Source organism: Dipodomys spectabilis, unplaced genomic scaffold (genome assembly GCF_019054845.1).
Source record: "Dipodomys spectabilis isolate Male_0828 unplaced genomic scaffold, ASM1905484v1 ptg000173l, whole genome shotgun sequence".
Taxonomy (NCBI): domain Eukaryota; kingdom Metazoa; phylum Chordata; class Mammalia; order Rodentia; family Heteromyidae; genus Dipodomys; species Dipodomys spectabilis.
Genome location: NW_024870850.1, coordinates 9,890,105 through 9,911,854, shown reverse-complemented (window position 1 = coordinate 9,911,854; position 21,750 = coordinate 9,890,105). Strand labels below are relative to the sequence as shown.

Genomic DNA, 21,750 nt, shown 5'->3' with positions numbered 1-21,750 from the left:
TCTATTTTGGAAAATGTTCCATGTGCTGCTGAGAAAAATGTGTATTCTGATGCTGCTGGGTGAAATATTTGGTAAATGTCTGTTAAATCTAGTTGATCTTTGCAGCTGTTTAGAGACAAGAGAAACTGGAAAAACAAAAATGTCAATTTAAAAAGTGAAAGTTAAAAATTATCTAAGTGAAATTGTGAGAAGAAAGGGATAGAATGAGAGGAGTGGAGGGATAGAAAGGAGACACGAAAAAGTAAACAATAAAAATTCTTATAAAATTATATAGGTTAAAAGAGATAATACTGCTATTAAAGAATTTAAGGTTAAGAAGTATTGAATTGAGTAATAAATTTCTGGATTAAATATGTACACAATGGGGGATAAGGTCTAATAATTGATGATAGGTATATATCTGAGGATGACCAGAAGAGCAATTAAGTCACGGAAAAAAGAAAGAGAAAAAAAAAGAAAATATGAAGAAAAAAAAGGACCAAAATGTCAAAAGAGATTTAAAAAAGCACAGACACACATACATATATACCTAAAATTAAAATTATAAGAGGGAAAAAAGATATTAAAAATATTGTTTATTTTTTAAAAATTAAAAATTTAATATAAGGTTCAAGAAAGAGTTCCTGCTTTTTTTGGGGGGGGGGGGGGTAATGAGAAGATCCTGTATCTCCCCTGTGTCTGCAACCAGTCTCTTGGTGGAATCTCTGGTCTGCTTGTGGTGTTTTTTGTTCCTGTGGCTTGATTGGTTTCTTAAGTCAGTTTGTTTGAGCAGACAGAAAAATACTCTACTTTACCCTGGATTGTGTGATCCTCCTCTCAGCCTAGTTCATTGGGAGAGAGATCTGCTTTGAGTATCACAAAAGAGGGAGGTGTCTGTTTCCTCTATTTTGGAGATGCTGTGTTGAGCCTAGGTTCTGGGTAGGGTTGAAGCCTTTGAGCAAACAGTAGCTTTTCCCTGAGTGGAAAACTCATAGAGAAACTCACTGAGCCCAGCCTGGAGCCATTCTCATGGTTTATATTTACTGAGTTTCAATTGCTTGTCTAGGCGGCTGTAGGGAGGAGCATCCCCTGGCTCTGTTTACTCAGTGAAGAAAGTCACTCCTCTGGGGGTGGAGCAACTGCTGTCTGGGCTGGGTGACTTTGCCCTGGGTGGAGCTGAGCCTGGCAGGTCAGGTCAGTGTACTGGGACCTGCTAATGGCTCCAATTGTTTCCTTCCAAGGCCTGTGTTGAAGCTAGCTGCTCAGCCAGGCCTTTGTCATTATCAAAGATGGAGAACTCCGGTGGGGTGGGGGAGCGGTGGCCTTCCCTCCTCTGTTCCCTGAGAAACGAGCAACAATAATAAAAAATGAATTGAGCAATAGCTGGGAGCTGGTGGCTCAAAAACGTAATCCTAGCTACTCAGGAGGCTGAAATATGAGGATGGTTGAAAGCCAGCTTGTGCAAAAATTCTGTGAGATCCTTGTCTCCAATAAACCACTCAGAAAAACTGAGAATGGTGCTGTGGCTCAAGTGGTAAGTGCCTGCCTTGAGCTGAAGAACAGAGGGACCGAGCCTAGGCTCAGATTTTAAGCACTGTGACCAACAAAAAAAAGAAAGAATTGAGTAACATAAATTAGGTTTTACATTGAAGTAAATATCTAACCAAAGCCAGGAAAACTTAAATTAGGTGCTATTTTTTTCTTTGTCCTTTAAAGGAAACCACAATGGGAAAAATATGTATGCAAATTAAATTGCACATTATGCACATTATGTATCTGAAAGATGTCTATGAGAAAATAGAAAATCTGAACACACACTCCACAATTGTTTTATCAAAGGAATCCTGTGGGTAAAAGGAAGGCAAATATGAGTTTGGATGGGTTAGTTCTGACAAGAAGTTGCAAAATAGGAGAAGAAAAATAAGAAAACTGTAAAACACAAGCCAATATTCTTACCATTGTATGTTCGCACAGCCAGTTAGAGAATTTCTACCTCCTATCCCTTTGGCTGGTGGAAGCTACCAGTGCATTGCCAAGAGGCTTCCGAATCACAGTATCCCAGTCTAGTTGTTTCATGAGCCATTCACCACCTGTTAGAGCAGGAGTCTGGCTTCTGCGTCTGGGAGCTTCCTGATCCACCCTTACCAGGCCAACCAACCTAGGGCACAAGCCTCACCGCGTGCATTAAGCGGTCCCCAGATATGAGAAGCAGCATGTCTGAGCTGCCCAGCTCCTGAGCATGGTTTGGCACCTCTAGGGGAAGATGAGGCTCAGGGTCCTGCTCTAGAAGGGGAAGGATACTCTCAGCATGCCCTGGGGCATGGGGCAGTGAGCCTCATAGGAAGGAGACCTGGGCTTTGAGCATGAGGGATTGCATGTGGTTTTGGATTACCGCAGGGCCTTGCCCGTGTCTGGGTGCAGATTCCGCAACAACAACACGGGGCAGGTCCTGAGCAACAACCTCAGGGGACAAGGGTGGGATCCATAGTCTATTCCTGCTATTCTGCCCCCTCTCTGGGCTGAGGTGTCTCACCTGCCACGCGTGAGCTTCTCTTTTCTTTTGCTCTCAGAGTTTGGGATGATTTTCATTTAATGATTGTGTGGCTTTAATATATTGGCTATTCGGTCTGTCTGTCTGTCTGTCTTCACCTTTTCTTTTCTCCGTGTATTTGTTGAGCCTTTGCCATCATTGGCACTGCTCACTGTGGCATCCACAGACCCTCGTGAGTAATGACACCACTTGCTTTTTCTTTAAAAAATTTAAATACAGGATTCACGTTTCTTGGAGTTGGGTGGCAAAAGTAAAGGGAATTAAATAGGAATTTATGTTTTCAATATGAAAAACATCTCTCTCTCTCTCTCTCTCTCTCTCTGTGTGTGTGTGTGTGTGTGTATCAGCCTTGGAAGTCAGGGCTCCAAGCTCCCTCTCTTGGCATTGTGATACACATGTGGCATTTTAGCATTTAACAAATACCCCAAGTCCCATATTTTTACTTGTAAGGTAGAGATGAAGTCACATAGACTTTTCTGTCCAGGCTAATTTAGAACTGTAATCCTCACATCCAAGCCTTCTAAGAGAGCCACTGGTTTCTGGCTCGCAAAAAAGTATGTTTCTAGTATAGAAATTCAAAATGAATTTAATAATAGATTTCCACAAGAATGTGAAAATTTCATAAACAAGGCTTTAGTCCATATTTTAAGAGTAATACTTTTTCTTTATTGACATTATGTAATTAGATAAATTTCACACTATTGTGGCATAATGATACTTAGCTAAAGTCACTAACACATTTAAATCTTCACAATGCATCTTCTCATCGTCTTGATCTACAAAGCTTATGAACTCTACAGACTTTAACAATAAAACTGTTTCCTCCAAATTGGGTGATATGTTCATTTCTTTCCTTTTGCTCAGTATCAGCTGTTTCCTCTTTCTCTCTCATTCCCACCCTCCAATCATCACTGTTGAGTTGCTTAGTTCACTTTCATCAATGACCAGTGCCACTGATGGGCCGTCTGCTGTATTTTTTTCACCCATTTTCCTCCACTTCTTTGCCCTCCTCCTGGCTTCCCTCAGATGTACATGCCTATGCAGCATATATGGTGTCAAGGGCATAGAGTGATTTAGAATTTATATGAAAAGTAAGAAGAGGTCCTTTATTTCTTGGGTCTTGTTTACTTTGTCATATCTCAATGTAAAACATGTTTATGACATGTAATTTAGTCCAATCAAATGGAGATTGAACATCACTGGATCTTAAAAAAATAAGCAGAAAATAAAGCAATGGAAGAAAGGGCATACTATCTTTTGCCAGCATAGCTAACGAGATCTACTCCAAAAATCGAGTGTGGGTATTCGTCGCTTTTCTCTTCTTCCATTTCTGTTTGGAAGTCCTTAGAGATTTGGTCCAATAAGATGCACAAGTTTGCTAATTGTGAGCTCTGGAGATTGATTTTCCTAATGTCAATGATGAGTCCATCCTTTCCCACATTCACTTGAGCATCTCCTGGACAGCTGCGGTCCTCTGGAACAGAGGCTGGCACTAGCCCGCTCCTGGTCTGTCAGTTCTGAGGATGGAGGCTGAGCTTTCTCTATGCACCAGACTTGAAGAGATCCTTGGTTCTTTACCCCTTGGTTATATCTAAAGACAGAAGCATCTCTACCCAGTAAGTACTGATGTATTTGATACATGAAGAGTCTTGGAAATACCACCTCTTACTCAAAAATATCAACATAATGGTTTTGGGTAGCCAGATGGTAGGACAGCGCAGTAAAAATTATTTCACCACTTGTGTGAATGCTTCAGTTCCCTATGTTTTATACTTTCTTATAGTTATGTTTTGTTACCAGAATGGGTAACCAAAATTTTTTTTCTTTCTACCTATACAGTACTGGTTCTGATCCTGTTAAGTTCTTCCCCAAATTACAATAGCTGTATTATTCTAAACTCTTTCTGAGTACTGCAGAGAGACTATCACAATCCTATTGAAGGTCTGGACCTCAGTTATCAAAACAGAATCAATGGCAGGGTGCTGGTGCCTCATGCCTGTGATCCTAGCTACTCAGGATGCTGAGATCTGAGGATTGCAGTTCAAAGCCATCCCAGGCAGGGAATTCCAAGAAACTCTTTTCTCCAATGGACCACTGAAAACCAGAAGTGGCAATCATTAAATGAGCACCTATACAGAACAGTGAGCACTCTCTTCTTTGAGTCATTGTAAGTGGGATAATCTGTTTGGATTCCAGACATTTCTGTCTCTGTGCAGATGCTTTTCTGTTTTCCATCCATGGCCCAGCAGAATTAGAGACAGCACTATGTGTATCTCTGTCATGCATGTGTGGCTGACATCACTCCACTGAGCCACAGCTACAGCCTTGAATAACATCAAGATCTCTGGAGACATGTGCTTGTTTGTCCATTGGACTCCTTCTGGCTGTACAATGTGGTGGTGGCCTGACAATATTCCTACTTCAAGCTCCTCAACACTTTGATTTCTTAGGGACTCTTCTGAATCATTCTTGTTCTCATAGAATTGTAAAGATCATTGAGAGTTTTGAAGTCTGAGCCTATCTGATGTTTTTGTCCTCTCTTGGGGAGCTTTTTCTCTTCTTATAAATGATTCTCTTTCTCCATCCATTAATATTGAGGATTCTTAGGGACTGGGATGACAAGGCTCTGCTTGGCCAATTGTGTACTCAGTATTTTTGGATTTCAATAAGAAATAATATCCAATAAGCAAACGATTGCTGCAGCTGCTCATTTGGACAACTGTAGTTATGTTGGTGCACTCGCATTTCTTCCCTAAAAAATACATTCATAGATTCCTCTTGGAAACTGCAATAGATTAACATCGTGCTCTAAAATTCTTAAAGAAAGGAAAGAAAGAATGAGAGATTTTCCAGTAAAATAAACTCAGTAATGTAGCAAAATAGAAAATATGTGAACAGAAATATTCAGCTAGGTCAGAGAATGGACTTGAGTTACCATAATGAAAGCATGGAAATGTTCAACAACATAACTTCCTTTACTAGTAACTTCCTATACTTATATAGTGATATTCAAGCAGTGATATAGTATAGGTAGGAAGAATAATTGATACAGGAAAGAGAAAAGAATAAGCACAGTAGACAATGTACTCATTAGGAAGTATGATAGTATAAAGGACAGATTACACTGAAGGAGTCATAAAATATCCAAGTTAGAATGCAAATTTTGGAGGTCTTGTTGGGCATGTGCTATGTCTCTAACATAACCAGAGGAATGAATTAGAGTAACTTGTTTGTTCAAAGAAGTCCTCACAGTAAACTAAGATGTGATACAGATTGCTCTCAGAGCCTCTAAATATTCTAGGCAACATCTATGTTTATCTTAATGTTTGTTTCTTCCAGAACCTGATCTCTCCCTGAACCTGGAGAAAGAATTTCTCTCAGGTCTTATCAGGATGATGTAGCACTTGGGGGCAAAGATGCAGCCTAGGAGACCTGCACTGGAGGCCAAAATGGAGAACACCTCCACGGCTACCATGGCCTTCCCCTTGGTGCTGTGGTAGACAGGCAGGAAGGTGAGCCACACACTGCAGAACACCAGCATGCTGAAGGTCAGGAACTTGGCCTCATTGAAGGTGTCAGGCAGGTTTCTGGCCAGAAAAGCCACAGTGAAGCTGGCCAGGGCCAGAGAGCCAAGGTATCCCAGGACACAGTAGAAGGCAGTGAGAGAGCCCATGTTGCACAGGATGATGATGTAGCCATGTTCAGAGTGTGCATCTTTGTCCACAAAGGGAGGAGAGATTCGCAGCCAGAGGCCACAGAGGGTCAGCTGGATGAGAGTGCAGATGGGGATGAGGAGGTTAGGAACCCAGAAGAGCAGCCACTGCCTCGTGCTTCTCCCTGGAGCAGTGAGCGTGAAGGCCAGAACCACAGTGATGGTCTTGGACAGGACCGTGGAGACAGCCACAGTGAAGACCACTGCGAATGTGGTGTGCTGCAGGATGCAGGTGGCTGTGTGGGGACGGCCAAGGAAGAGCAAGGAGCAGAGGAAGCAGCAGATGAGGGAGATGAGCAGGATGTAGCTGAGGGCCCAGTTATTGGCCTTGACAATAGGGGTGTCTTCGTGCTTGATAAACACCCCAAGAACTGCAGCTGTGAGTGCAGAGCAGCAAAGAGCTGTGCAAGCCAGAGCCATACCCAAGGGGTCTTCATAAGCCAGGAAGCCCTCAGTTTTCCTCAGGCAGTGATTTCTCTGCATGTTGGCAAACTGATGATCTGCACACCTGACACACTGCTCCATGTCTGGTGAGGTGTGAGAATCACTATTAGTTTGTGTTTAGTATTTGTCTTTCCTCTCAACCCCCTTCATTCAAGTAGCTATCACATTTCCCCTGATTCACCAGTTGACCAGTAGTGAGTTCAATACCAACAGAGTAACTCTATATCAAAATGCTTTCACATCAAATCTCTTTCTCACATTTCTTCTTATTTCCCTCTTCCCTTTCCGTTTTTATGTTTATGTTTTCTTTCTTTCCTCCTTCCTTCCTTCCTTCTCTTTCCTTCCTTCCTTCCTTTCCTCTTTCCCTCCCTCCCTCCTTCCTTCTCTAGCTCCTTTCTTCCTTCCATCTGTCTGTCTTTCCTCCAGTGCTTGAACTCTTGCCATGGGATGTTTTTCAGAGTATTCATGCTCAAAACTACCACTCTACCACTTGAGCCACAGCTCCAATTACAGCTTTTTGGGTGCTTAATGGTGATAAAGAATCTTACTGAGTTTCCTGTACATCATTACATCGAAGTTCCATCCTCAAATCTCAACTGCTTAAATCGCTTGGATTACAGGTGTAATATATGATTACCAGCATTATGTTCTGCATTCTTGACAGGTCATAGCACTCTGGCTCTCTGCTACTCATTCAAGACATAATGGAGAATAGAGACTCAGCCCAACCAATTCACTTTGTGCAAGAGGGTCTAATCCAAACCTCAATCTCCTCAATCTCACAAACTTCTTGAGCATTTGATCTGTGTCAAGAACAGTGCTCCTCCACTGATATGATAAGGTCTGGGAAAGATCAGCTGGAGGAGGGAGAAGAGAAATGAAATGGAGATGATAAACTATTTCTGAATCTTTTATTTTTGAAGAGTTGCTAGCAGCCTAGTGCCAGTGTCAGGCATGGAGTGACCATAACAAAGCCCATTGTATTATTAGTGCATGCTAAATAGTAAATAACATTTAATTAGAAATGAGCAGCAATAGGCACTCAGAAATGAAAGGCTGTGTTAGGTCCACAATTCCATGATGATTTGCATATCATTTCAAAGATCAACAACTGGTCCTTGATATTTCCTTTTTTTCAGCTTAGCTCTTATTTTCTCCATTTCTCCCTTGTTTATTAAATATATGTTTTATTGTTAAGATACTGTACAAAGTGGTTACAGTTACATGATTAAGGTAATGAGTATTTTCCTATGGAGCATTGTTCCCCCCTTTTTTTAATGTTTTTTATTGTAAAAATACTGTACAGAGTAGTTACATTTACATGAGTAAGGTAAAGTGTACATTTCCCTTCTAGGATTTTGCCTCCTGCTTTGTTTTTGCCTAACCATCCCTTCTTTGTCCACATCCCCAAGTACTCCCCCAACAATGCCAAAGTTGTAAATTCGTTTTCAATATAGTGTCTTGTACATCTCCTGGCTAAAATGGGGCAACTATATCCCTATTTAAGCAGTTTGTTTTTTCCTTGCCCTCCCCAAATTAGGAAAATGTATATACAAGATGCAGGGCACCAAATCCAATACATTGAAAACAGGGGTTATACCATGGGGGTGGAACATACCAAAGAAAGAAAAAAATCACATGGTCATTATAAACGCCCCAATCTTGGCGTTCATTTCACTTAACATCAACTTATATGGACATAGTACCTAGCTTTTGACCTTTTCTGCTTGTCCTAGACAAACAGTAGGTATTACAAATAATGGAAACCATGGGTAAACATTTTCTTTAAATATAAAAAATGCGATTGAGGAGAGGGGAACATGGGTATTCTCAAGATGAAGTCTGTAATAGATTAGAAAATACAGTCAGAGATGTATGGAGGGCCAGTGGGTGTTTCTTCTAAGGAGAAGTATGGTTAACGTTGCCCTGGAACTCTGCGTGAAGGTGCATGTGTGTTCCTGCCATGTTACTGTAGATCACTCCACTGGCTTGCATGGACTGAAGGTTAGGAAGGAGAGATGGGGAATTTCTCTAACTAACAGACTCACCTGTCACATTAGAAATCTCATTCTCTGGGCAAGGAGTGCAATCAAAGCAACAGGTAGCATTTCCCTCCAGAGAGGCTTTCCTGAATCCAGGGCCACAGCTCTCACTGCACACAGACCGAGGAGTCTGAGAATATTCATATGAAAGTTAGTGACATTTTATCCTTTCAATTGACATCTGAGAAACTCAGTGATTTAGGGGAAATGATAATAAAAACACATAATCTTTATATGCACACAGCAAATGAATTTACTGAACCTTCTTACAGTTTCATCTGACATGAGCTGAAGAATATGTGGGGCCTCAACACCCAGCACTCATACTATCGGGAAGTCATGGAGCCTTGAAGTGTTGGATGTTAACTCTATGAAATTAGGAAATGGGAGTTAATCCTGCATCCTATTCTTGAATTATGTGATCTGTTTACAGATGAATAAGAGCATGAGAGGAAAATCACTCAGGGAAATTTCAAACCCACACTCTAAAGCATGGCTGATTGCTGTAGAGGTGCTACTGTACCCAGGGCCATTCACATCTCTCTTGGCTTCCTAGCTGTCAGGAAGTGGGTGAATTTTACTGGCAGATGCTCCTTTCATTACATCCTGTCTCACTAGACTAAGAAGCAACAATCTATCCAACCATGGTCTGAAATCTCCAGGCAGAAGCAAAGCAAGCCCTTCTGCCTTCTCATTTGATTCCCTCAGATATTTTGTCACAGTGCTGAAATGATGATTCACAGGTGTCATTTAATTTTATGATATTCACTATGCAAACATAGAACAACATATTGGTCATGATATGTTCCCCTGTTCCTTCCATGTATCTGTTAGTAAGAAACTTCCAGAAACACAAAGTTTTGAAATGTAAACCACTGAGCCATAGTTTCATGGAACTAACTTTAAAAAAGGATAAGCTTATTGCTCATTTATATATAGATCATGCCATTATGGTTAGAAACGACTGACCCTGGGGGAGAACTAAGGATGTGGTGACAATGCCTACAAGCATTGTGATCATAACCTGACTTAGGGAATTGTAAGGTCTTTCTACAACTACTTCTTAATAACGATACATTTTTTTTTTTAAAAGGAGAGAGTAACAAATGTAGAAATGACCCACCTTGGTAATTCCTATGGGCCACTCTATCAGATTTTCAAACAAAACCAGTTGTTGATTAGGTGGCCTAGATGGAGAAAACTTGCCAACTTTCACCTTTTGTCCCAGACCTTCTGGAAAATTCCAAAAGCTCTTAATGTCATACTCTGCCTCCAATTTCCTTTCCTCATTCAAAACCACTTGGTCTCCAACAGGATTGGTAAATTGGATCTTCTTCAAAAAGTGATGCAGCTAAAAGGGACACATTATAGTATGGTGAAGTGCTTCCCAGTGTTATCACAAAACCCCAGACAATGGATTACTCTTCATTCCCATCCACTGATTCACACACACCACAGGATTCCAACCAACTGTATCAAATGCAGGCCCACAGCAGACTAAAATGTTACCAAGTTCTAAAACCTGAGTATCCAGGATGGGTTGCAGAAACTCAATTTCAAGGGAATGAAACTCTAGCCACATCCAACAAAATAATGAATTATCATATGATAGACCCCAACAGACTCTCTAAATTGCATTCCAATCACTTGTTTTGTTATTCTGATAGGAAATAAGTCTGAAATATAGGTAAATAATAAACTAAGTAGAATCATAGAATATTTGTGACAACTATGAAAGATTACCTTAAGCAAGACCTTGTTCTCTGTGTGTGTGTGTGTGTGTGTGTGTGTGTGTGTTTGTGTGTGTGTGTGTGTGTGTGTGTGTGTATGCCTGCCCTGTGGTGTGTTCTCACAGTTTAGGCACTCAACTTGGTTTTTTTTTTTTTTTGTTCTTTTCAAAGTAATTATTCTGTCCATTGAGCCACAGCTCCCCGTCTGGCTTCTTGGTGGTTAATTGTAGTCATGAGTGAGTCACAGGTGTGAGCCACTTGTGTCTAGGCAATATTAGGTTTTCAAGAACCAGTCACTCTTAGAGGAGATCTTCACTAGAAATACAATGAAGAAAGTTCTCATATCTAAGATATACTTGGAACTCAAAAATTAAATACCCCAATAAGAAATTCTCAAAGAAACAACTGCCCAACGAATAAGTGGGCTAAAGCCTTAAAGAGAAACTTCTCTGAAGAGGAAAGAAGGATGGCCAATAGACACATGAAGAAATGCTCAACCTCCCTATCCTTAAAAGAAATGCGAATCAAAACAATATTGTGATATCACCTCACTCCAGTTAGAATGGCTAAAATCAAGAACTTTAATAACAACCGATGCTGGAGGGGATGTGGACAGAAGGGAACCTTACTGCATTGTTGGTGGGAGTGTAAACATGTTCAAACACTTTGGAAAGTAGTATGGATGTTCCTCAAAAGACTCCATGTAGAGCTCCCCTATTACCCAGCAATCCCAGTTTTGGGCAATAACCCAAATGTTTACAAACAGGACCACACTAAAGCTACTAGCATGACTATGCTTATTGCAGCATTATTTATTATAGGTAAGATGTGGTACCTACACATATGCCCATAGTAGATAAATAGATCAAGAAAAAGTGTTATATATACAAAATGGAACTCTATGCCTCCATCAGAAAGAATGACATTGCACAATTTGTTAGGAAATGGAAAGGCTTGGAAAATTTTATATTAAGTAGAGTAAGCCAGACCCAAAGAAAGATAGGTCCCATGGATTCTCTTATTTGCAATATCTAGTATATGTCTGAGTCAAGCAGAAAAGTTCAGATAAGGTGATGTTAGGGAAATGAACCCTAAGCTATGTATTCAAATGTTTTTTTTTCTTTCATGTGATTGTTTCTAACACATTTATAAGTTTATTTCTTTGTTGCTTTGTATGTCCCTCCCCCACAGTATAACCCCTGTATTTGATGTCGGTATAATCTGTTGAGGGGAAGGGGAAAAAGAAATCGTTTAAATAGGGATACACTTGAACCAATTGAAACAATGGGATGTAGAAGTCGTTATGTCAAAAACGAACTTCCCAGCTTTGGTTCGGGAGTGTGGGGGAAGATTGGGTAGGGAGTGCGGGGGAGGGGAGGATTGGAAGGGATGGGAAGGGGAAACAAAGAAGGAGGCTACAATGCTTGGTAAGAAATGTACTCATTATATTGCCCATGTAATTGTAACCCCTCTGTACAGTATTTTCACAATAAAAAAACTAGTCACCCTTAATCTGTTATTTTAAAAAGGTACAAGGAGAATTTGAATATATCCTATTGAAAAGGGGATGGTTTTTCCCAAACATAGTGAGGATGGGGACAGAAGACACAACACTCCCTTGTCACGGATGCAGCGTTCTTCAAGAACATTGTCTTCACAGCTCTATCATCACTTCATGGAGAGCACAACAGACTCTCTTGTATTTGCCAAAATGGTGCCAGACAGCCTAGTTGCATCTGCTATGAAAGCTTATATAGAAGTTCTGCATGCCTAGAGTAGGGCACCCAAAAGCAAAGCCATTACCTGTGAAGAGAGAAATGTCCTGGGTTGCCCATTGTGCACTCTTGGCTCTCCCATGTAATGAAGAAACATCTGGTGGATGGCATGGGCCACAGCATACACAGCATTGTAGATGTTGTAACTCTCATCTGACATGGTCATGTCAAAAATGTGCCTCAGCAACCAATGCAGTGTGGCATTGTATGAACAGTGCCCCAAGTCTCTGCAGTCAGACTTAATCAGTAGGCTATAAACAGACTGAATCCATGACCTGGGAAGGGAGTTATTTGCTGAGTTCTTGGAGAAGGTCTCTGTCAGAATAAAATTGGTGAACGCAGCAGTGTTTCTATGATGGTGAGAGAAGATAAGAGGTGCATGGAAAGAGTCAATCAGAAAATGTCTTTTAGCAATAGTCACATCATCATAGGGTGAGTTCAGGACCCAGACTTTGCCTGTAATTAGAAAGTGCCTAAATTTAAGAATAAAGCTTAGTAGAAATTTACTGTCCCCATAAAGGATAATCACATTGGTTGATAAGTCCAGTAGCTGGCGCTGCATTGATAGATCATTTGAGTAATCTGAAAGGACACTGTAAGTGATCATGTTCTCAAAGGCAAAGCAGACTCTACTCTTGCCCATCTCTTCCCTCAATTCTGAGAGGAACCACATTCCATAGTTTTCTTCGGTGATGAATAGTCCCACCCAGTTCCAGCTGAAATGAAGCATCAAGGAGACCATGGCCAAGGCTAGACCTGAGTCCTTGGCAGCCATCTGATAGACAGTACCAAACTTTCCATGGTCACTCAGGAGAGGATCAAAAGCCCCAAAGGTGAACTACAGGGAACAAATGGAAACAACATCAGGAAGAGTATGGTCATAGGCAAATCTCAGTCCTGATGTGAACGACACAACAAGTGGTAGTATAGTTGTGGGAACAAAAGTTTGCTTATCCCATTTGCAAAGTCATCTCTCATGTTCTGAACTCTTTGTAGACATGTACAGATAAGGCTCAGAGCTTTGGCTCATCCTTTCCTCTCAACACCCCTCCTTTTATTTGAAGTAATGAAAATGTGTATGTCCCACCCACTTCAGGAGGCTTCTCCCTGTGAGATTATGCATTTGTAAGGGTTTGTGATACCACCTCCTCTTCAGACTGTTGAGGACAGAGTCACTGTGGATATGGCTTCACATCTGCCCACCCCACCCAGCCTCACCTGTGGAAGATTGTAGAGGTCCAGCAGTGTCCCTATTGGGACAAATGTGCTTGAGGTTCCTGTGAGTGCTGCTATAGCTTTGCTGTTTCTTCTACAGGTGTAATTAGGGATGTTTTTATTCTTCCCAGACAGCCAGGTGAGTGGGTCCTCTAACAGATCAGTACCTGAGTAATGTGCAGTATAGATCTCAAACCCCAGAGTCATGTTGGGTAGCAGATGGGGATTCTTGTTGATCTCCTCCACAGCCAGCACCAGGGTGAGAAGCAATTGGTATTTCTTTAAGTTGATCCTGCACAGAAATCACAAAATTTGGGTAGGTATACAAGTCTTACAAATGATTAACTGCAAATCTCATGACTTTGTTTAATCAAATGTTGATTTCTACACACAGTAATATGTGTAAATCCAACGGGATGGCATTCTAATTTGGAGTCTAAGAAAACTTCTTAGAATTGGAAGAGTTCCTGAACAGGTCTTGATCAGCATACATGAGATGACTATTCTTCTGAGATTGAACAGAGAGAGAGAGAGAGAGAGAGAGAGAGAGAGAGAGAGAGAGAGTGAGGAATGAGCAAGCTGGCTTTTCCTCTCTGCCTTATATGGATAAGTGAAAAACACTTCTGTCTGCTGTGACATAGGAGGAGGCTCAGCTAACATCCCAAATCATTTAGTCCCTTAAATTAGCTGTGCATATGGAAAAAATCTTAAGAAATACGATTCCAATTGGGAGCAGATGGTCTACCCGAGTTCAACCAGTATGAACAGACAGGCAGGGCCTGCTGTGTTAGGAGTAAATAGGACAGCAGGCTGTTTTGTGTCTGTGCTTGCTTGCCACACATTTGCCAATGGTGCATCCTTCTGCAAAGAAGTGAATCTTGCCTTGTGAGGAAAGTAAAGAAATCACAGAAGTACAAAATTCATTTGTAGTGGTAGAGGCACACTAAGCTGACTCAGAGAATGTCATCATTCATGGGGATTCCCCAGAAGCAGAGCAAGATGATAGCCCAGGAAGCTAGAACATGAAGATTGCCTCACCCAATAAAGAACAGATGAGAGTCAGGGAGTGTGGACTGGAGGATACTTCTCTAGTCAAGCAAACAACAGAAAAGGATGTGTGAGAAAAGGGGGAAGAAGCCATCTCCATGTTCCTCCCCATTACCAGCACTAGTAGCTCATTATGGACAGAAACCCTCTGACATTGCAGGGAGGAAGAGAATTAAAGTTAAATCTGAGCACCATCCCCATACACTGAGACCAGTGATGGGGATGTGCTTATAGTTTCTACTCTTGGGTCCAGACCTTTAGCTTGTGCCTCTGGAACTGGTTAAGGACAGAGAAGGAACACACTGCCACAACCTCACTCCTCTAATCTTGTGAATTACAGGAGGTATGGGATACAACCTCCTAGTGAGCAGGGCAGAAGATTGGGTCAGAGTTTTTCTTAGAACCCTTTATCAGGCATGTCATGGTTGGACCAATAATCCAGAATAAACTAGAGGCACTGTTTGATGCTAGTACCACAGCTTCCATTAGAATATTTCAGGAGGTTTTGGAAGGTCGCTGAGGCAGAACCAAATGCCATTTCCATCACTTTCCACCATGGGTGGAGGAGGCTGACACCTGTATTCTTGCTTAGCCTAGTGAAGCCACTGTGGCTATGTGACTCTGTTATCATCTGGCTCAGTCCAGTCTCATTGCACAGTGAATAATTTCAGGGACCACTGCCCTAGAAGGACAGTGCTCAAGATGGCACCAGGCAGAAACTGAAGGCTCTCTAGGAATCCAGTGTGCATTAGTCTACATCAGCATAAGCTAGATTGTGGCTTAAGTGTATCCACATGACAGTTTGGGCTTTGGGGAGGCTAGATAGCCTGAGTAGATGGTGGTGTTCACCAAGACGGTCCTGTGGCTTGCTTTTTTTTGTTGGTTTTGGGCTTTGAAATCTATGCCTGGGATCTGACCCTAAAATCTTCAGCTTAAGACTAGCTCTCTAGCACTTGAGGCACAGAGCCACTTCTGGCTTTCTTTTGTTTTACTAGAGATAAAAGTCTCACAGACTTTTCTCCCTGGGGTGGCATTGAACCCCGGTCCTCAGATCTCGCTTCCTAAGTAGCTAGAATTCTAGGCATCGGCCACCCATGCTGGCTTGTGGCTTCCTTTACAAAACTTACCATGCTGCTGTAGCATTGCATGGTTTTTCATCCCAATTATAATAGGTAAGACAGGGAAGTAAGATGGTGATATTGTCCCACAGCTTAGTGTGGGCTAGATAATAGCACTAGAACTGTGCCATGACCATATAGACAGGACAGCCTCTGGCTGACTCTGTAATCACTTCAATATCTGAGAAAGTCATCTACCACCTGACAATCTGAATTCTATATCAGCTATAACTAATTGTGTATGGTTGTGTGCATCTTGGCTCATGAGCACACCTCTACCACATTCAACCTGAGTCAATCTTAGTACTCACCCAGCACTTTATTGGTCTTGATCGCAGTGGACTGAGGATGCTGTACCCATGCAGGATAGACTAAGGAAAATGAGGCCTGGTTAATGCAAGCTCAAAGCTTGTCCATCTACTTCCCTTAATATTAAGAGAATGAAGTCATTTAGGGGAAAATGGAGAAGAATAGGTTAGTAAAAAATGAGGTATGGGAAGCTCACAGCAAACAGAGAGCTATTCATCCATCTACATAACTTAATATTAAGGGACCAAAGTCATTGAGCACAAAAAGAATGTGGATAAATTAAGGAAAAAAATGAGTCCTAGAGAAGGCAACTCAGAAACATGTGATTTAGAAACACAGGGCTACCATCTTTACTTCAAAGAGAGGCAATAGGTTGCATTGCCTCCTGAGAGATGCATTTCTCATCATATGAATTAGCAGTTGTCTTGTAGGGCAAATGCCTTCCCCCTAAAATGCTCCCCGAAAATTTAAGCAACCTCCTACCCCAAATACAGACAACAGCACACCTTCCTTTCATCAAGGATAATCATCTGGAAAGAATGGTCAAAACATACAGAAACTCAGAAAGTGTAACACCAGGAGTGATTAGAGCAAAGATGACAAACCTATGTTTGTGTAACTTTTAAGTCAGACCTCCTGCCTTTACCATCTGAATACCCCTGGCAGCCCAAGAGCTGTGTGTCTCTCCTCAGTTAGAGTGTGTCTTTGCCTTTCTGTTTCCTTTTTGTCTACCTGTTTGTTTGTTTGCTTCCTTACTCAGCAAAGCTCTGCCACATTTTCTTACTGTTGTGACTTGTCTAGAATTTCTTCTTCTGCAATCAAAGTCCAGGATCCCAAGTCCCTACTTTTAGAGGGAAACTTCATTAACCTTCATCTGTTTTGGTGACCCTGCTGTTTGGTATTCCAGGTGTAATAGAGTTCGGGGGCCACAGCTGTGTCTAACGCCTGTTCCAGCACACAGATCTTGCTATTGCAAGGCAGAATCCATGCACAAGGCCATTCCCTGTGGATGAGGCATATGGTCCCCCTGTGCACCCAGGAGAAGGCATATTTGCACCCATGACTCATTGGGGTTCTCATGAGGTTTTTAGAACCAGAGAGTATTTTGTCATCAAAATAGCCTTTGGTTTTCTCTGGTACTGAAGTGGTTTATCACCTCACAGCTGACTTCTCACAGTCCCTGGGCTCCCTCTAATGTTGACATTGTGGAAGTCACTTACAAACTCAGGAACACTGAAGCCTGCCTGGAATTTCTGGAAAGACAGGCACAAAGCCAGACCAGTCAGACTGGTATAATTTGGAGACATTTCAAAAGCCAGATGGTATCACATGCCAATATGAATCAAGAATGTTCCAGAATGATGAGTTCTCCTAGTATTCAATATAATCATTTTAGGGAAATTCTCATAGAGAGAATCTCTACTCTCATGGATGTTTGCTGATGTTATTTTGTGCAATGTAACTGAGGCTTGACATCTAGAATGTCAGTAATACTAAATATGAATTGGGAACTGTTGGCTCAGGCCTGCAATTATAACTACTAAGGAGACTGATATAGGAGAATCATGTTTTGTAGTCATTTTGTGCAGGAATGCCTGTGACACATTTTATGTGCAAGCAAATCTACGGAAACTGGTGCAGAGCTGTAGGTCAAGTGGTAGAGTGCCAGTCATGATAAAAAAAGCCATCGGACTTGGGATGATGCCTGAGTACCAGAGTCTATCTGAACATGCACACACACACACACACACACACACACACACACACACACACACACACAGCTCAATTAGAGAATGGACAGAGAAGAGGATAGCTCTGACATCTCACCCTTCCCATGGGGTACGTTTCTATTGCTGGATTTACACATGAGCCCCATCTTTCTCACTCACTTCCTCACCACATTAATTTGGCTTCAATATCTCTCATAAATCTCTCATGGAATAAAGTATTCCTCTCCTGAACAAACCCCATACAGGGTGTTTCCACACAACTTGTCTGAGAAGGTTCATCCATGACTTCCCAAGTTTACAGAGAATTCTATAGATCTGAAAGTAGTGAGCTCACCTGGGACAAATGCATGAATGAAAGTGTGTATAAAATATGTGAAAAAGCCAGGCACCTTTGCTCATGCCTGTCATCCTATCTACTCAGGAGAGTGAGATCTGAGGATCAGGGCTCAAAGCCAGCCAGGGCAGAAGAGTCCATGAGACTCTTATCTCCAATAAACCACTATAAAATTTGAAATTGCACTGTGGTGCCAGCAATCAAGCACTTGTCTTAAGGTGAATAGCAGAGGGATAGCATCCAAGCCTTGAGTTCAAGACCCATTACTGACAATATATATGAAAAAACTTTCAAATCTAGTTTAGGAAGTTATGAGCAGGGAAAAATAAAGAAGCCTGGAAACATGGTGGAGAACAAGGAATGGAAACAGAGTTTCTGGGAATAACATAGGAGAGAGGCCAAGACATGGATAGCAGGACAGAAGCTTACTTATATTAGTTAAGGGGAAAAAATCAAGTATGTCATGCATCTCTTATTACTGATCTGACCAGCAGCTCCCCATTTCCAGAACTTTGCTGACATGAAATAACCTCAGAAGTCGAAACTGCATGTCTATCCTAAGAAACATTGCCCTGAAGGCGGTCCAAACATTGGTCCTGTTTTGAAAAGTATAAAGAACAGAATGGATTGAAGATTCCCTATCCTTTGCCCTATGGATGGGGACATTGCACTTTAGTGTCTTTGTATGGACTCTTGGTCACCCCAGTGACCCTGAGTAACAGTGATGAGTGGAGGAGTCACAGTGATGGTGGGGTGGTCGGCATATCTCTGGAAAGAGGAGTGGAGTGGAAGATAGACAGAAAACTCTGTACCCTTGGAAGAAAGAAAAATATTCATCGGAAACACCTGAAATGAAGTAGAGCTGTTGTAGTGAGCGCAGTGTAGAAGATGCAGATCACATCAGTGATTGTGTCCAAACTTCCCCCACATCTGATTGTAATACAAAGAAAAATTCAAAATTTAAGAAAATCCAAGAAATCACTTACTGAATGTTCTGTTGCTGCAGGGTAGGGTCATTCCAGCCTTGAACGACCAATTCCCAAGAATAGAGGGGGTAAAACCCAGCAATGACCACATCTCCCCTTCTGCATGCCACAGATTTCTCTGTGCAAATGCGTCTGCCATCTTCAGAGAAAGTGATCAAGAGAGGATGCTGGAGGAGAAGCAGTGTCAGAGCAACAGGGAACATTGCTGCTGATTCGACATGGAGCTGTGATTCTGGATGCAGACTGTGCCTGCAGCGACAGGTGGTGTCTAAATGGATCTTCAGTTTTTGTGGCTTCTTGTTACCTGGATAGCCTCCACTGTCCTAGAGGAATACAGAGCCTCTTCTGCCCTCTGGCTCTGCATCTGGGGCCCAGGTTCTAGGTCAAAACAGAAGTTAGAAAACATGTGTACCATCTTCCTCTCCACACCCTCAGGACCATGATTTCATCCAAGACAGTAGATAATGAAACTCCAGGGATGGATTCCTCTCTTGTTGAGTTGTTCACAAACTTGTGTGAAAGCAAAAAGTTGTAACAAAAAAAGCACAACCAATCAAGGGTCCCTAGGGATGATGGGAATGGATGACACCAGAGGATGCCATGTGAAGGTCAAATGATCATAGAGCGCCATGGCAAGCAAATGCGCAGTCAGAGTTATTGGAGCACTGTCAAAGATGAGGATGGGCAGGCTCACAACCTGGGGAAAAAGAAGACACAGAAGTTTGGTGAAATGACCCATTCAGGTTTTTATACCAACTGCACATGCACAAGAATCCAGAAGAGCTCAATGTATTTACTTACTGCTGCAGGTGTTACCAACAGTGTCCTGGAATTCTACCATTACAGATGAATACTTCAAGGTCAATGCACTTAACCAATTAGACATTTGCACTCTGAACCTTGAACTTCTTCAGTGCTTGCATGTTGTTGACCATCAGACTGCACCTATGAATATATTGGCAGTCCACTGTTAGACAGAGATGTTCTATGATTTATGACTTTTTGGGAACATAGCAGGCCTGCACACTGAGGATCCTGGTAGCTGTGGGTGTATGGATGGGTCTTGCTCTGCTGTGTCCCCATCCTGTCCTGAGTGCTCCGGGAATTCTTGTTCCCACTTAGACAGCTACGTAGTGCCAGCTCTGTCCATGTCTCCCTACCTGTCTTCTCTATTAGTTCCTCATAATAGAAGTGAAACCATGGTCACAGCATAGTGTCCTGCTCTGCACAGACTTCACCATGGTGGCTGGTTCTGTGAACTGGCTGCATATATTTATGAGGAAGGTCTTGGCAAATGTAAATTGAAATGTAAGGATGCAAATGCTATTTGGTATTGGTAAGTCAGCAAGAAATTGCAAGAGCATCAGTGCTGGGGCCTAGCCTGACTTGAGATTTTAGGTAGAAATCTTTGTTGCTTCTATACCCAGGATTATCGGTATGAGCCAGCTGTGGCTGGCTCAGAGGACAAACTTTTATCCCATTCTCCTCATCTATTACTCTAACTATTTCTGTTCAGTCTGCCTAAGAGAACAGGCCCTCCCCACTTTCTCTTCACTTGCCTGAAACCAGTAGTCACCTGTCAATCACCTGACTGGGAGTCAGCAAAGGACCCCACAATCTGAGGTCACTTCCTCATCCACGGAGGTCACTTCCTGGACCATCCTGGTCACACCTCTGTAGGACAGTGATAAGTTCCCCAGACTCAGTGGTCACTTCTATATCCGCTGTTGTCCCCTTCTCTCTCTTTTTATTTTCTTCTTTTTCCTTTTCCTTTGTCTTCTCCATGGGTCTCCATCTCCTGACGGTGGCCAGTTTGCCTTTTCTGCCTGAACCGTGTATCAGGTTTCCTTGCTGGAGAAGCTAACAATTTCTCCTTCATTATCATTGATATCTACTCTAGTACTCTATGCCTTCTTCTCCCTACATTTCAAAAATAAGAGAAAACTTGGGGATCTGTGTTGCCTCTATCTATCTGAGTGCTTTCTTTCTGTATGTCTATTTGTCTGTGTGTATTGTAAATGTGTTGTACAGAGGAGTTACCATTATGTAAGTCTTGTAATGAGTACATTTCTGTTTTTACAATGTTACGCAGTTTTTCCCTCCCTGGCCCACCCACAGGTTGTATGCTTCATTTTTCACACGGTGTCCAGTATATACCACAGCTGCATTTCCCAGGGTGCTTAACTGAACACAATGTTCTTCACTTCCTCCCATATTCCTGACTCAAACATTTAATTGCATGCCCAAGACTCCTAATGTCTGTGTGACTCAATTTACTTTTTCCCTTCATGTATTGATTGGAATGGAGCCTTGTTCTGCAACTCAGCTTCTAAGTAGTGTCATGATAAACACTCACCATATGTAAACATAGACATAACAAACACCAATATTTGTGTGTGTGTGTAATATGCATGTAATATTATATCTTTTGTCATATTATGTTACCAACAGTGTTATAATATTCCTTTTGGCCATATCCCCATTAGTGTCTGTTATTATTAATTTTCTTGATAATAATCAACTTATTTAATGCCAATTATTTTTATAATAAGCTCTATTTTATGCAAGGCAAACGCGCTGCCACTGAGCCACCTTCCCAGCCCATAAGCTCTATTTTATGAAACTCAAGATGTACTCATCTGCTACTTACTTGAACATTTTGTGGGTATAAAAATTGAAGCTGGGAAGTGGTGCTGTGACTTAAGTGGTAGAGTGCTAGCCTTGAGCTGAAGAACTGAGGGACAGTGCCAAGGCCCAGAGTTCAAGCCCCACAACACA

General features: G+C 41.8%; 1 protein-coding gene and 1 non-coding gene across 2 annotated transcripts; both read right to left on the bottom strand.

The window, feature by feature from the left end:
* Nucleotides 1–2,638: 2,638 nt before the first annotated feature.
* On the bottom strand, nt 2,639–2,724 carry LOC122120013. The gene has a single exon (XR_006149635.1). It is a non-coding gene; the product is annotated as a small nucleolar RNA SNORD35 (small nucleolar RNA).
* A 3,125-nt stretch (nt 2,725–5,849) lies between these two features.
* Nucleotides 5,850–19,387, bottom strand: LOC122119629 (vomeronasal type-2 receptor 116-like). The gene is made up of 8 exons (XM_042693633.1): nt 19,277–19,387; nt 18,973–19,139; nt 18,466–18,582; nt 13,452–13,740; nt 12,262–13,071; nt 9,852–10,079; nt 8,735–8,858; nt 5,850–6,769 (listed from the first exon to the last, which is right to left on the bottom strand). The coding sequence occupies exons 1-8, from the start codon at nt 19,385–19,387 to the stop codon at nt 5,850–5,852; spliced, it is 2,766 nt and encodes a 921-aa protein (XP_042549567.1).
* Between the last annotated feature and the right edge of the window lie 2,363 nt (nt 19,388–21,750).